Source organism: Triticum urartu, chromosome 1A, assembly GCF_056163025.1.
Source record: "Triticum urartu cultivar PI428250 chromosome 1A, HENAU_Tu73, whole genome shotgun sequence".
Classification (NCBI taxonomy): Eukaryota; Viridiplantae; Streptophyta; class Magnoliopsida; order Poales; family Poaceae; genus Triticum; species Triticum urartu.
In genome coordinates, this window is record NC_141873.1 from 193,959,326 (window position 1) to 193,971,835 (window position 12,510).

The following is a 12,510-nucleotide window of genomic DNA, read 5'->3' on the forward strand; positions in this document are numbered from 1 at the left end:
AGAGCAGGGGCGACTTTGTGAAGCAGATGCCTGTCTTTAATGAGTGGGGGCCATGCCCCGCCGGCCTTCAGGGGCCTCACGAGAACCCAGTGGTGGTGACTGCCCTTCCAGTCGGCCAAGGCGACTCATCCTCGAGTGGCGGAGCAGGGAGGCACGAGGCGCCAGAGGCCGAGGGGGCTCCCGGCGCGGTGACAGCGCCGGGCGAGGCTCATGAGGAAGCAGCTCTTGGGACCCGTGCCGCTGAGGCTGAGGGTGGCGAGCAGCTGCCCTCAGTGCCTGCGACTGGGGCCCCTGAGGCTCCAGCTGCGTCTCTTGGGGAGGCGATTGGCATGGTACATCAGGCAGGCGCCTCTGCCGCAGATCGCCTTGACGCTCCGTCTTCGTCGAAGGTTGATCCATGTGCCCAACTCTTGGGCCGTTTCCGCATGAACTTCGAGGCTCTCCGGAAGAGAAGGGAGGCCCTGGGCGACGATTACCCTTGTCGCCTGCTGAAGCGTAGGAAGTACTTCGCCACTGATGAGTAAGCCTTCTCCTTTCCTGGCTCCCGATCCTTCTGTTACTTGTACTGACCCTTGCTCCGCAGGCCCCTTCCAGTCGAGCTTGCGGAGACGGCTGAGGAGCCGTCCCCCTTGGCTTTGCCCCCTCCACCATCCTCGAGCGCTCCGAGCAGCAGAGCCCTTGTGGTGAGGGTGATCGAGGAGGCGAACCATCCCGAGGCGCACCATGGCCCCGCGCACCTCGCGATCCTCCTTCGCGGGCCTTCTCGTGGCATAGCCAGCCTGCCATGGGCCTCTCGCCTGGTCGTGAACTGCGATTGGCTGAGGCGCTTCCTGCGCTCTTCTCCTGAGGACGGGCTGGCCCCAGGCCGGGCTGCTGACGTGGCGTGCCCGGCCGTCGCGAGGGTGCCAGCCCCCAGCCCCCAGCCCGGAGGGGGAGAGCTGACTCGCGGCACCCGGCGCTTGCTTGGGGCGGATGATGGTGTGGAAGACGTGCTCGAGCGCGCTCGGGAGCGTCGCGCTCTCTGCCAAGGATTCCTTCGAAGGGCGGCTGACGCAGTGAGCCTGCTTGGTGAGGAGCTTGCTGATGAGGACGCACGCCTTGAGGCCGAGGGCCTGCGCCTGGCTGCAGAGAGGCGCGAGCTGGAGGGCGCCATCGCCCTTGCGCACCGTCAGCGTGATCTTGATGAAGCAGAGGCCAAGGCATCGTTTGTGGCCTCTCGGGAGGCCCGGTCTCGGGCCGCTGAGGAGGCTCGGGAAGCTGACCGGCGGCGAACGGCTGCGGAGGAGCGGGCTCGGGAGCTTCTGGCCTGGTGCCACTCGCTGGAGGAGCAGGTGGAGCTGCGCGAGGCAGCCCTCGCGTCGATGAAGGTGGCCTTTGGCGACTCGGCAGAGCTCCAGAAGCGTGAGGAGGCGCTGACACTGGAAGCCGCCGAACGTACCCGCGAGTACGAGCGTCTGGAGACGAGGGAGCGCTTGGTGACGCAGGCGGAGGATGATGTTGCTGCACAGGAAGCCCGCGTCCTGGAGGAGGTCGGACGTCGAGTGGCGATGGCGCATTTGAACCTCGAGCACGAGTTCGAAGAGAAGCTGGGGTTGATCCAGGCCGAAGCTGAAGGCAGGATTGCCGCCTTGAGGGCCAAGCTGGAGGAGGCGGCGCGGCGGGCCGATGCTTCCCGGGCCGCCCTTGAGGTGGCGCGAGGTGAGTTAGCCACCTCCCGGGCTGAGGTGCTCCGTCCTCGCCAGCGGGTGGAGGAGGCTGAGGCCGTCGCGCGTCAGAATGCGGACGAGATACGTCAGCGGCGGATCTTGGAGCATGAGCACGGCCCCATGCTCACCACTCTCCGGGAGAGAGCCAACGCGGCCTTGGGCAACATCTGCGAGGAGGCCGTCGGCGAGCCACAAGCAGTCAACTACGCGGGCAATCTCCAGTTCTTCACTGATGTGGTGACGTAGCTGGAGGCGCGGTCGACCAGGGCTGACAAGTTGGTGGAGGAGAGGAGCCGCGCCTTGCTCAGGCGCGCCTTTTCCCGCGTCTTCAGTCACCTCCGGAACATGGATCCCCATTTTGATTTTGATGCCGCCATCGCCCCAGTCCCCCAGGCTGTCCGAGGCGACCTGGCGCACTAGGTGAAGGACAATGTGGACGCTCTTATCAGGGCCTTCGCCTCAGACAACGATGATGCGATCGTGGCGGCCGACGAGGGCGGTGCGATGGGCGGCCCTGACGCCGCTGGCGGCGACGCGGACAGCGATGGCGAGTCAAGCGACGCCAGCAACGGCTCAGGTGGTGCTCCTGAGGACGCATTGGGGGATTCGTCTGACTGACTGTATATCGTTCCTGCTTCCTTACCCTGCATGAATAGAACTCAGGTTTTGGCCTGATGACTGTGAGAGAATTTTGGAGGGGGGGGCTCATGTAAAACTTGTGTTTATCGTATCAGTAGAAGCTACATCGCCCATGCGCCCACGCCAAGTGGCTGGCTTAAGCGACGCGCTTGTCGGCTAGTATACCTTTGTTCCGCGTTGGCCCTGAGGCAGCCCGCGGGGGGTTGTGGTGTCCTGAGTGTCCCCTGATTGAATCCGTAGGATCTGCAGTAAAACACCCTCCTGAGAGGATGCGGCGGCGGCAGTCTGGGCTGCGCGCAAGCTAGGCCTGACCCGGCTCGCGAGGGGCTCGCGAGGGGAGGCGGCTGAGGCGGAGTGGTAACCAAAATGCGAGAAATCGCTCGAACGAGACTAAGCACCCCTTCCCCGAACACACGCAAAATCTCAAATTCGAATCCAACTTGAATTCAGTGGGGGAAAGCGACAACCAAGGGGAAGAGCAACGAAAGCAAACAAAAGGCCGCGTCCGGCACCTAGTCTAGTCTTGGACGTCTTCTCACCAGCGCGGAGCTAAGTGCTGCCACTGGACGTGGGAGGGAGCCCCAGGGCCTGAGGCCGGCACCCCTGAGACTCCGGGGCGTGTACAACCCCACTCATTATTACGTGAGTGTCATGGGGCGGCGAGCTTCACAGGCACTGGGCCTTCTTCGCAGGTACTGGCCTTGCTTCATATCGCCAAATGAGGGCCCCGCCTTGCGCCACACTCTAGTGCCATCAACAACGACCGAAAACCAGGACGCCGCCGATGGGGTAGAGCGGTCGCCAACGGTTCCCCCGACGACCACGGGTCCTCCGCCGGGGGCAGGCCCTGTGGCACCTCCCTAGCGGAGGGCCTACCTCCTGAGAACACCCTGCTCTGAACGCCGCGGTGGTGATGTCGAATCCTTGCCCCTCTCCTGCAACCCCCTGCGCCCTCCTCCCGAGGGGTAGGAGGCTGTGGGAGCGGGGCAGCTGCCCGCTGTGGCAACCTGCACCTCCTGCGATCCATGGTTAGCGTATGCCTGCTGAAGAATTAGCGGTACCTGATAATTGTTGCTTCCAGCGTGCCCAGTGGGACCGTCCCGAGACTCCTGGAAGGGCTCAGCTTCTGGCGCCTCGTCCCCCCGGCTTGGGCTGAGGAGCGAGCCTGGTTCGCCCTCGTGTGAGTGTCCTTGGTCCATCATAAGGGGCACGTATTCCTCCGGCGCCACCACCCCGAAGACCACGCCGTAGTGCTCTGCGCGCCACGCGGTCCTGCCTGACGCGCCTACCGTGGGGTGGCAGTGCGGCTGTCCACTGGGGCCGCGGGTCGCGTCGAGCCCTTCTTCTTCGCGGACCAGGAGCGGGGGCTGCGCCGCCGCCGGTCCGGTGCTGACAGCCTCGCTGGTGTTGGAGTAGCCTTGGAGCCCGCGGGCGCGCGCGGGGCCCCCGCGCGGGCCGCCCTGGGTTGGAGATGGGAGCTCGGTGCAGAAGGGGTGAGCCCCCGAGGCGGCGAAGCCCAGGAGCTCTGCCACCCGCTCCAGCAGCACGTCGCGGCCGCCCTCCAGCAGTCTGCACTGCAGCAGCTCTCGGGCCACCGTGAGCGCGGCCCTCGAGTTCGCTTGCTCCCGGCGGGCGTACGGTGTCGTGGTCGCGGCGTGATTGGAGGCCCTTGCTGCCGACCGCGCTTGCCGCGTGTGAGAGCTATCGAAGTCTGTCCGCGTCGCCCGCGGCCCGCAGCGCCCTGCGGACCGCGAGCTGCCTGGGGCACGGGGTCGCCTGAGGCGAGAGGCTCTGCGTGGGCGGGCCATGCCGCCCATGGGTCTGGGTTGCCCTCCTGGTCGCCGGGCATGGTGATGACGACGCGACGGGGCACAGAGCGGTGGAAGACGAATTCCAGTGCACCCCTACCTGGCGCGCCAAATGTTGGATTTCGGGTTCCGGCAGACCCTTGAGGTTCGAACACTGGGGTGCGCGCAGAGATTTCGCCCCCTACCTACTTGCACCCCTCCGCCATGCTAGGATCTAAACTCAGGAAAGAACAACACAAGAGACACAGGGTTTATACTGGTTCGGGCCACCGTTGTGGTGTAATACCCTACTCCAGTGTGTGGTGTGGTGGATTGCCTCTTGGGCTGATGATGATGAACAATGCAAGGGAGAACAGCCTCGCGAGGGTCTGTTCTTGGCTGGGGCGATGAACTGCTCGGTGGAGTTCAGTCACCTTTTTCTCTCCCTCTCTCTCTGCTTTCCTCCAATTGACCGACCCTGATTTCGACCCCAGCTTGTTTCTGGGTTGGCTGATTCTCGATCCTCTCTACCCTGGGGGTGGCTAGTCCTATTTATAGAGGCCCTGGTCCTCTCCCCAAATATTGAGCGGGAAGGGAGCCAACAATGGCGGGCTAATTTGAAGGGGGACAGCAAGTATCAGCTATCCTGACAAAAGCAGTCTTCGCCTGTGCAAAGCTCTGGTGATGACGCCGTCTTGGGCTCCACGGTGACCTCCGTCTCGTAGTCCTCCTGGTCTTGGTCTCGTTGCACCGAAATGGCAACCTTTGCCTGATGCCTCGGTACTCCGCGGCTGCGCTTGCCCCCTTCGCACCAAAGAGGGAAGGAGGACGCTGCGCGGGCTGGCACCCGCCTGGCGCCCTGAGTCGTCATGGCTTGCGTCATGGGCACCTCGTGAGGTACCCCGCCTTGATCTCTCCGCCTCCTCGTGAGCCAGCCTAACGAGGCCGTGCCTGAGGAAGCTCCGCGTCGTCCACCCCGCGAGGCTTGGCCCCTCGCGAGGGTCTTGGGTTTGTGTTGGTGAAGACGGGCCGTGCTGGGCCCCCCTTTGAGCCATGCCGCAGGCCGCAGGCAGGCAAGTCTGGGGACCCCCGTTCCCAGAACGCCGACAGGAAATCCATGGTGGTGCACCACTAGTGGTCCGTCCGCCTAGGCTCAAAGGGATCAAACATTGTTAGTGTGATCTCTTCCGGCATAGGCTAGCAGATGTAGAATGAGAAGGTGTACCGGCCTATCCGTGGGTTAAGAGGAAATACTTTCGAAAGACTATGTCTCGGTCATCCTGTTCTCAAACGCCAGGCAGTGCGAGAACTTCAAGGGAGGCGATCGAGTCTTGTGGGGAAAAGTGCACAAACCTCTTCAGACTGTTAAAACATAATTGATTAGCTGTGTCCCCGGTTACGGACAACTTGAGCATCTAGCAGTGAAAATGATGCGAGATCTCATCACTCTTAATTTAAACAGTTGGGTTTTAAAAAAAACTTTGGGAATGGATTGAGTTGGGTTTGCCAAATCATCCTATGTTATACTATAGTGGTAGAATAATATGTTTTCTTCACGCGAAAAACTAGCTTTATGCAAAAACTAAACTTAGAGCTTTCCACCAGCCAAATTGCATGTACAAATAGGTTCATTATTCTTATGATGTGACTTTCCATTACATTCAATGTACTGACCTACAGGGCTGTAACGCCTTATGTTGCAAGAATTTTTACGACAAGTAAGAGTTACGTTGTAGGGTTACGGTCTACACTCAACTTGCCGTTGGCGTTGATGGGAATCCACACCCGTTTGATTGTTTCCGCTGAGACTTATGAGGTATATATCAGTTTTACGTTATTTATACATGTGATTGCACTTTGATATATACATTGATGTACTGTGTGTGCCAGCATACCGATCCAGGGATGGCACAGATACACAGAGACTTGACCATTTGAGGTCGGGTCGCTACAGTATTTGAAGTACTCTTGTACCTGTGAATTGTTTGACTCGTATGTCTAATGTTCTGATTGACTTGCTGCTTTCAGGGATGCGACGGAACTGAAGTGATGCATGTGCGTCGGCGTCGTTGCGAAACTGAAACTATGCCAGGAAGCAGAAACCAAATTTAAGTGATATTTGTGTTGCACCCTAGGTGTTGTTGGTACATGCTGATGCATGCCTGTGTTTGACATATGATGTTTAAACTATGATCTGATCGTGTTGTATGGCCTTTGATGTTCTTAGTTTAGATGCCATTGATCTTAAAGATTATGATTTGTTGGTTTTAGTAGTACTTGATGATATGGCCACTGATGCTTCAGCATGTTCAGTAGTAAAGATCGGATTTTTATCGGTGTGTTGTTGAAGTTCATGTTAAAAATGGACCAAATTTGTCCCTGCATGCCAAACGCTCATATATGGATAGATGTGGAAGGGGCTTGGGAGGCGGAAGGGGATTTGGTGCGGGGGAGGGGTTCACCAAATCCCCAATAATCCTCAGCCCCTTTGGGGCTTTGTAGGATCGAAAGTATGTCTAGAGAGAGGTGATTAGACTACTTGACCAAATAAAAATCTAGAATTTTTCCAGTTTTAAGTCTTGGCAGATTTTAGCAACTTAGCACAATTCAAGTAATCAATCTACACATGCAATTCTAAGAGTATAGCAGCAGAATGTAAAACAATTGCATATAAAGGTAAAGGGAGGAGTTTGGAGAAAGTAAACGCAATGTAGACGCGGAGATTTTTGGTGTGGTTCCGATAGGTGGTGCTATCGTACATCCATGTTGATGGAGACTTCAACCCACGAAGGATAACGGTTGCGTGAGTCCACGGAGGGCTCCACCCACGAAGGGTCCACGAAAAAGCAACCTTGTCTATCCCACCATGGCCATCGCCCACGAAGGACTTGCCTCACTAGGGTAGATCTTCACGAAGTAGGCGATCTCCTTGCCTGTACAAACTCCTTGGTTCAACTCCACAATCTTGACTGAGGCTCCCAAGTGACACCTAACCAATCTAGGAGACACCACTCTCCAAAATGTAATAGATGGTGTGTTGATGATGGACTCCTTGCTATTGTGCTTTAAATGGTAGTCTCCCCAACACTCAACTCTCTTTCATAGGATTGGATTTGGTAGAAAGATGATTTGAGTGGAAAGCAACTTGGGGAAGGCTAGAGATCAAGATTTATGTGGTTGGAATGGAATATCTTGACCTCAACACAAGTGTAGGTGGTTCTCTCTCAGAAAATGTATGTTAGAAGTGTAGGCATGTTCTGATGGCTCTCTCCACGAATGAAGAGTGGGTGGAGAGGTATATATAGCGTCCACACAAAATCTAACCGTTACACACAAATCACCAAACTCGGTGGGACTGAATTATAAAACTCGGTCAGACCGATTTAGTTCAAAATGTGAGCGTTAAGGTTTTTGGTGGGACCGGCATGTCAACTCGGTGGGACTGATTCCATTAGGGTTAGGGCATAACGTAATCTCGGTGAGACCGATTACACAAACTCGGTGGGACCGATTTTGGTAATAGACAAACAGAGAGTTGGTCAGGCAAACTCGGTGGGACCGATTCGCTCATCTCGATTAGACCAAAATGTTACAAAGGGGAAACAGAGAGTTTGCATTGCAATCTCGGTGGGACCGATCGCTCATCTTGGTTGGACCGAAACGTTAGGAAGAGAAACAGAGAGGTTGCAATCCCATCTCGATGAGACCGTGAAAGTGCAACTATCCCTAGGTGGTTTTGGTAATTCATAACAACATATAGCTCATTGAGCTAATGCTATTCCAAGATGATTATTTCAGGAAAGCTCAATGATTGGCATGGCATGGATGTGAAAGTGGAACCCTCAAAATGCTAAAGACAAAGGATTGGCTCAAGCTCAAAAGCTCAAGACTCTTCATTTTATATTTTAGTGATCCAAGATCACATTGAGTCTTTAGGAAAAGCCAATACTATCAAGGAGGGATGAGGTGTTGCTTAATGAGCCTCTTGCTTCATGTGCTTAGTGATATGCTCCAAAACCCTCAACTACTTTTCCATATCCACATATGACCTAAACCCTAAGACAAACTCGGTCCTGCCGATTCTTCCTATCCGGCGCCACCGAGTTTCACTTGTCATTAGCCACTGCCAAACCCTAGCAATTCGGTTCTACCGATAAGGATCTCGGTCTCACCGAGATGGGGTTGCAAACTCTCTGTTTCCCTTTCGTAACTTTTCGGTCTTACCGAAAGAGCGAATCGGTCCCACCGAGATTGCAATGTAAACTCAGTGTTTCCCCTTTGTAACTTTTCGGTCTCACCGAGTTCCACTCGGTCTCACCGAAAGAGCAAATCGGTCCCACCAAGTTTGCCTGACCAACTCTCTGGTTAGCTAATTACCAAATTCGGTCTCACCGAGTTTGTGTAATCGGTCTAACCGAGATTACGTTATGCCCAAACCCTAACCATATCGGTCCTACCGAGTTGCATGTCAGTCCCACCGAAAATCACTAACGGTCACTAGGTTTACATTTTCGGTCCGACCGAGCTTATTGATTCGGTCCCACCGAGATTGGAAAACTGTGTAACGGTTGGATTTTGTGTGGAGGCTATATATACCCCTCCACCTCCTCCTCATTCGATGAGAGAGCCATCAGAACACACACACCATTCCAACTCATATGTTCTGAGAGAGAACCACCTACTCATGTGTTGAGACCAAGACATTCCATTCCTATCATATGAATCTTGATCTCTAGCCTTCCCAAGTTGCTTTCCACTCAAACCTTCTTTCCACCAAATCCAAATCCTATGAGAGAGAGTTGAGTGTTGGGGAGACTATCATTTGAAGCACAAGAGCAAGGAGTTCATTACCTACACACCATTTGTTACTTCTTGGAGAGTGGTGTCTCCTAGATTGGCTAGGTGTCACTTGGGAGCCTCCGACAAGATTGTGGAGTTGAACCAAGGAGTTTGTAAGGGCAAGGAGATCGCCTACTTCGTGAAGATCTACCGCTAGTGAGGCAAGTCCTGTGTGGGCGATGGCCATGGTGGGATAGACAAGGTTGCTTCTTCGTGGACCCTTTGTGGGTGGTTGCTTCTTCGTGGACCCTTCGTGGGTGGAGCTCTGTGTGGACTCGCGCAACCGTTGCCCTTGGGTGGAGCCCTGTGTGGACTCGCGCAACCGTTACCCTTCGTGGGTTAAAGTCTCCATCAACGTGGATGTAGGATAGCACCACCTATCCGAACCACGGGAAAAACATCCGTGTCTCCAATTGCGTTTGAATTCTCCAAACCCTTCCCTTTACATTCTTGCAAGTTGCATGCTTTACTTTCCGCTGCCTATATACTCTTTGCATGCTTGCTTAAATTATGTGATGATTGCTTGACTTGTCCTAAAATAGCTAAAATCTGCCAAGAACTAAAATTGGGAAAAGGTTAAGTTTTTATTTGATCAAGTAGTCTAATCACCCCCCCTCTAGACATACTTTCGATCCTACAGACCGAAATCCCTATCGGTGAGACCGAAGTGACTAGGATTTATGGCAGTGGCTATGTCAAGTGAACTCGGTGGCGCCGGATAGAAGATTTTGGTGGGGCCGAGTTTGACTTTTGGTTTGGGACATATGTGGATATGAGAAAGTAGTTGAGGATTTTTGGAGCATATCACTAAGCATTTCGAGTAAGTAACTCATTAAGCAACACCTCACCCCCTTCTAATAGTGTTGTCTTTTCCTATGGACTCAATGTGATCTTGGATCACTAAAAGTAAAATGTAGAGTCTTGTGCTTTGAGCTTGAGCCAATCTTTTGTCCTTAGCATTTTGAGGGGTTTACTTTCTAATTCATGCCATGCCAATCATTGAGCTTCCCTGAAATATTTATTTTAAAATAGCATTAGCTCAATGAGCTATATGTTGTTACGAATTACCAAAGTCACCCAGGGATAGTTGCACTTTCAGACTTGAAAACTCATTCATGTTGAGGCCTTGTTTGGCACACCGGGGTCAAAGGGGTTTTTAGTGGATTTTCCCCGTCGGGCTTAAAAGACCCTAAAAGCCCAAGAGTACCGTTTGGCGCACTGGGCTCCAACCGGGTCAGCCCCGAATATCCCATCCGTTCCTCCCCGATCCATGGGGCTTCCTAGCACCGAGGGGTACCTCGCGGCTCACACGCCTCGTGCGAAAGAGAGACGAGACGCGGCCGCGGTCACAAGAGACGGCCAGAACCGCGCGGCGCCGCCGTCGCCGCCGCCGTCGCTGCTAACTCCGTCGGATGCCTGCTTCCTCTTCTTCCTAGGGAAAGTTGGCCTTCTCCCTCGAGGCACACCCCCCCTCCATCTTCATCTAGGGTTTCTCAATATGGCCGCCGCCGATCCGCCGTTCGCCTCGTCCTCCCCTGCGAGCTCGCCAAGCACACCGTCCCTGATAGCCACGCTCCTCTCCCCTTTCCAGTACCACCGCTGTGAGAGGCCCTCCCTGTTGTTCCTCTGCCTGCTTCCCCATCACATTCGTCCTCCCCCTATTTGAAGTTAGTTGCTGCTAGATCTGGACTACTATTCAAGACAACTCCAACCCTTTTTTGATGTCATTTATGTGTGCCTTAAAATTATACATGTAGATGCTCAAGTAGGATCTCTACCTTCCGGTACTGATTTTATACTCCATAGTAAAAAAATCCCATTATTATTAGCATATAGTACATATCTGATAACAAAGTAACAAAATACAGCCAACCATTTTGTGTTAGATATTGATAATTGGATGTAGTGCAGAAATGTGAGGAGAGAATCATTTTGCTGCACATAAGTTTCATTGGTATATCATCAGTCTGATTAATTTTGACACTATGTGCTAAAAATATAGCAGGGAATGTCTTGTGTTAGATGTTGATGAAATTCAAAACTGGTCGAAGTTAACTGTTACTGGTGTGATTTGCTAAGATGAGTAAAATGCATGCAGACACGAGCTGGAAATCAATTTCTCATCTGAGATGACTAGTTGTAGTATATTTATGTGGTTGCTAACTGATTTTATGCATGCACATGTCTGAACTAAGAATATACTTAAGCTCTTATTCCTGATTAGCTTAGAACAAACATTTATGATGCTCTTTGTTATAATGTAATAGCGAGCTCTTTCTTATCTTACATGTTCATCAATCTTCAAGAAGAGAGTGCGGTCATGTGGCTTCGGAGCGAAATGGATGAGTTGCCTACCTAGAAGAGGTATTTTGATCTGGTTCATAATGTTCTTGCTTGCTTGGTCTTGTTCTTAAGCTCCTATTCCTGATTAGCTAGAAATCAATTTCTCATCTCCGAACTGAGAATATACATAAGCTCATGTTCCTGATTAGCTTGGAACAAACATGTTTTTCTTGTGAATATGCTTTGTCTGCATACTAATTTGAATAAAGGGCAAATAACAGGAAGAAACTGAACCATACTGTTGGGCAATCAGCAAGAAAGTAATTGTAGTGTTTTTGTTAGAGAAATAGATACACTTTGGTAGTGAACAATCATACTAAATCAAATTTTTTAGTTGTATATATGTTTTGTGCATATAAATTTTTAGTTTTGATCTGTACATATATATGATCTGCAGTGTATATGCAAAGAGTTTCTGTCAACCTTTCTCTGCAGTGTATATATGGTCTGTACGTATAAATTTTTAGTCGTGAGTTTTCAGTGCTAGTACTTGATGTGAGATATCTATGTGACCTAATGATAGAGCTTGCTTTTCTCTGTTTGCATCAAGTTAAATCTGGCTCAAGTACATCACATATAAATTTTGTTATACTTTTTGACAAAGGAGAGCGAGTCCATCTGTTTCAGATCATGAAGTATAAGAAACAGACTCCATGCCATATTTCCCCCCTGTTCCTTTTCTTTCTTGCGAAAGTATTTGAAGTACTCTTGTAGTTGTGAATTGTTTGACTGGTATGTCTAATGTTCTGATTGACTTGCTGCTTTCAGGGATGCGATGGAACTGAAGTGATGCATGTGTGTCAGCGTCGTTGCGAAACTGAAACTATGCTGGGAAGCAGAAACCGAATTTAAGTGATGTTTGTGTTGCACCCTAGGTGTTGTTGGTACATGCTGATGCATGCCTGTGTTTGACATATGATGTTTAAACTATGATTTGATCGTGTTGTATGGCCTTTGATGTTCTTAGTTTAGACACCATTGATCTTAAAGATTATGATTTGTTGGTTTTAGTAGTACTTGATGATATGGCCACTGATGCTTCAGCCTGTACAGTAGTAAAGATCGGATTTATCAGTGTGTTGTTGAAAGTTCATGTTAAAAATGGACCAAATTTGTCCCTGCATGCCAAACACTCATATATGAATAGATGGGGAAGGGGCTTGGGAGGCGGAAGGGGATTTGGTGCCGGGGAGGGG

The 12,510-nt window shown here is 52.2% G+C and overlaps 1 protein-coding gene and 1 long non-coding RNA gene across 3 annotated transcripts in view; one reads left to right on the forward strand and one right to left on the reverse strand.

Annotated features, from left to right (window-relative positions):
* Positions 1-12,510, reverse strand: part of LOC125554660 (Calcium-binding endonuclease/exonuclease/phosphatase family) — a 67,122-nt gene that overhangs the window by 34,030 nt on the left and 20,582 nt on the right. Inside the window, exon 11 of one of the 2 annotated variants that reach the window (XM_087517232.1) lies at positions 11,375-11,395. The exons of the other annotated variant lie outside the window; for it this stretch is intronic. Within the exon in view, the coding sequence (XP_087373358.1) occupies positions 11,390-11,395 (6 nt within the window). The 3' untranslated portion in view covers positions 11,375-11,389. Of the gene's footprint in view, positions 1-11,374; positions 11,396-12,510 lie in introns of those variants that run through there. 2 annotated transcript variants of the gene reach the window in all.
* On the forward strand, positions 10,193-12,324 carry LOC125554695 (uncharacterized). Its single transcript, XR_007304424.2, has 3 exons — positions 10,193-10,572; positions 11,278-11,335; positions 12,083-12,324. It is a non-coding gene; the product is annotated as an uncharacterized LOC125554695 (long non-coding RNA).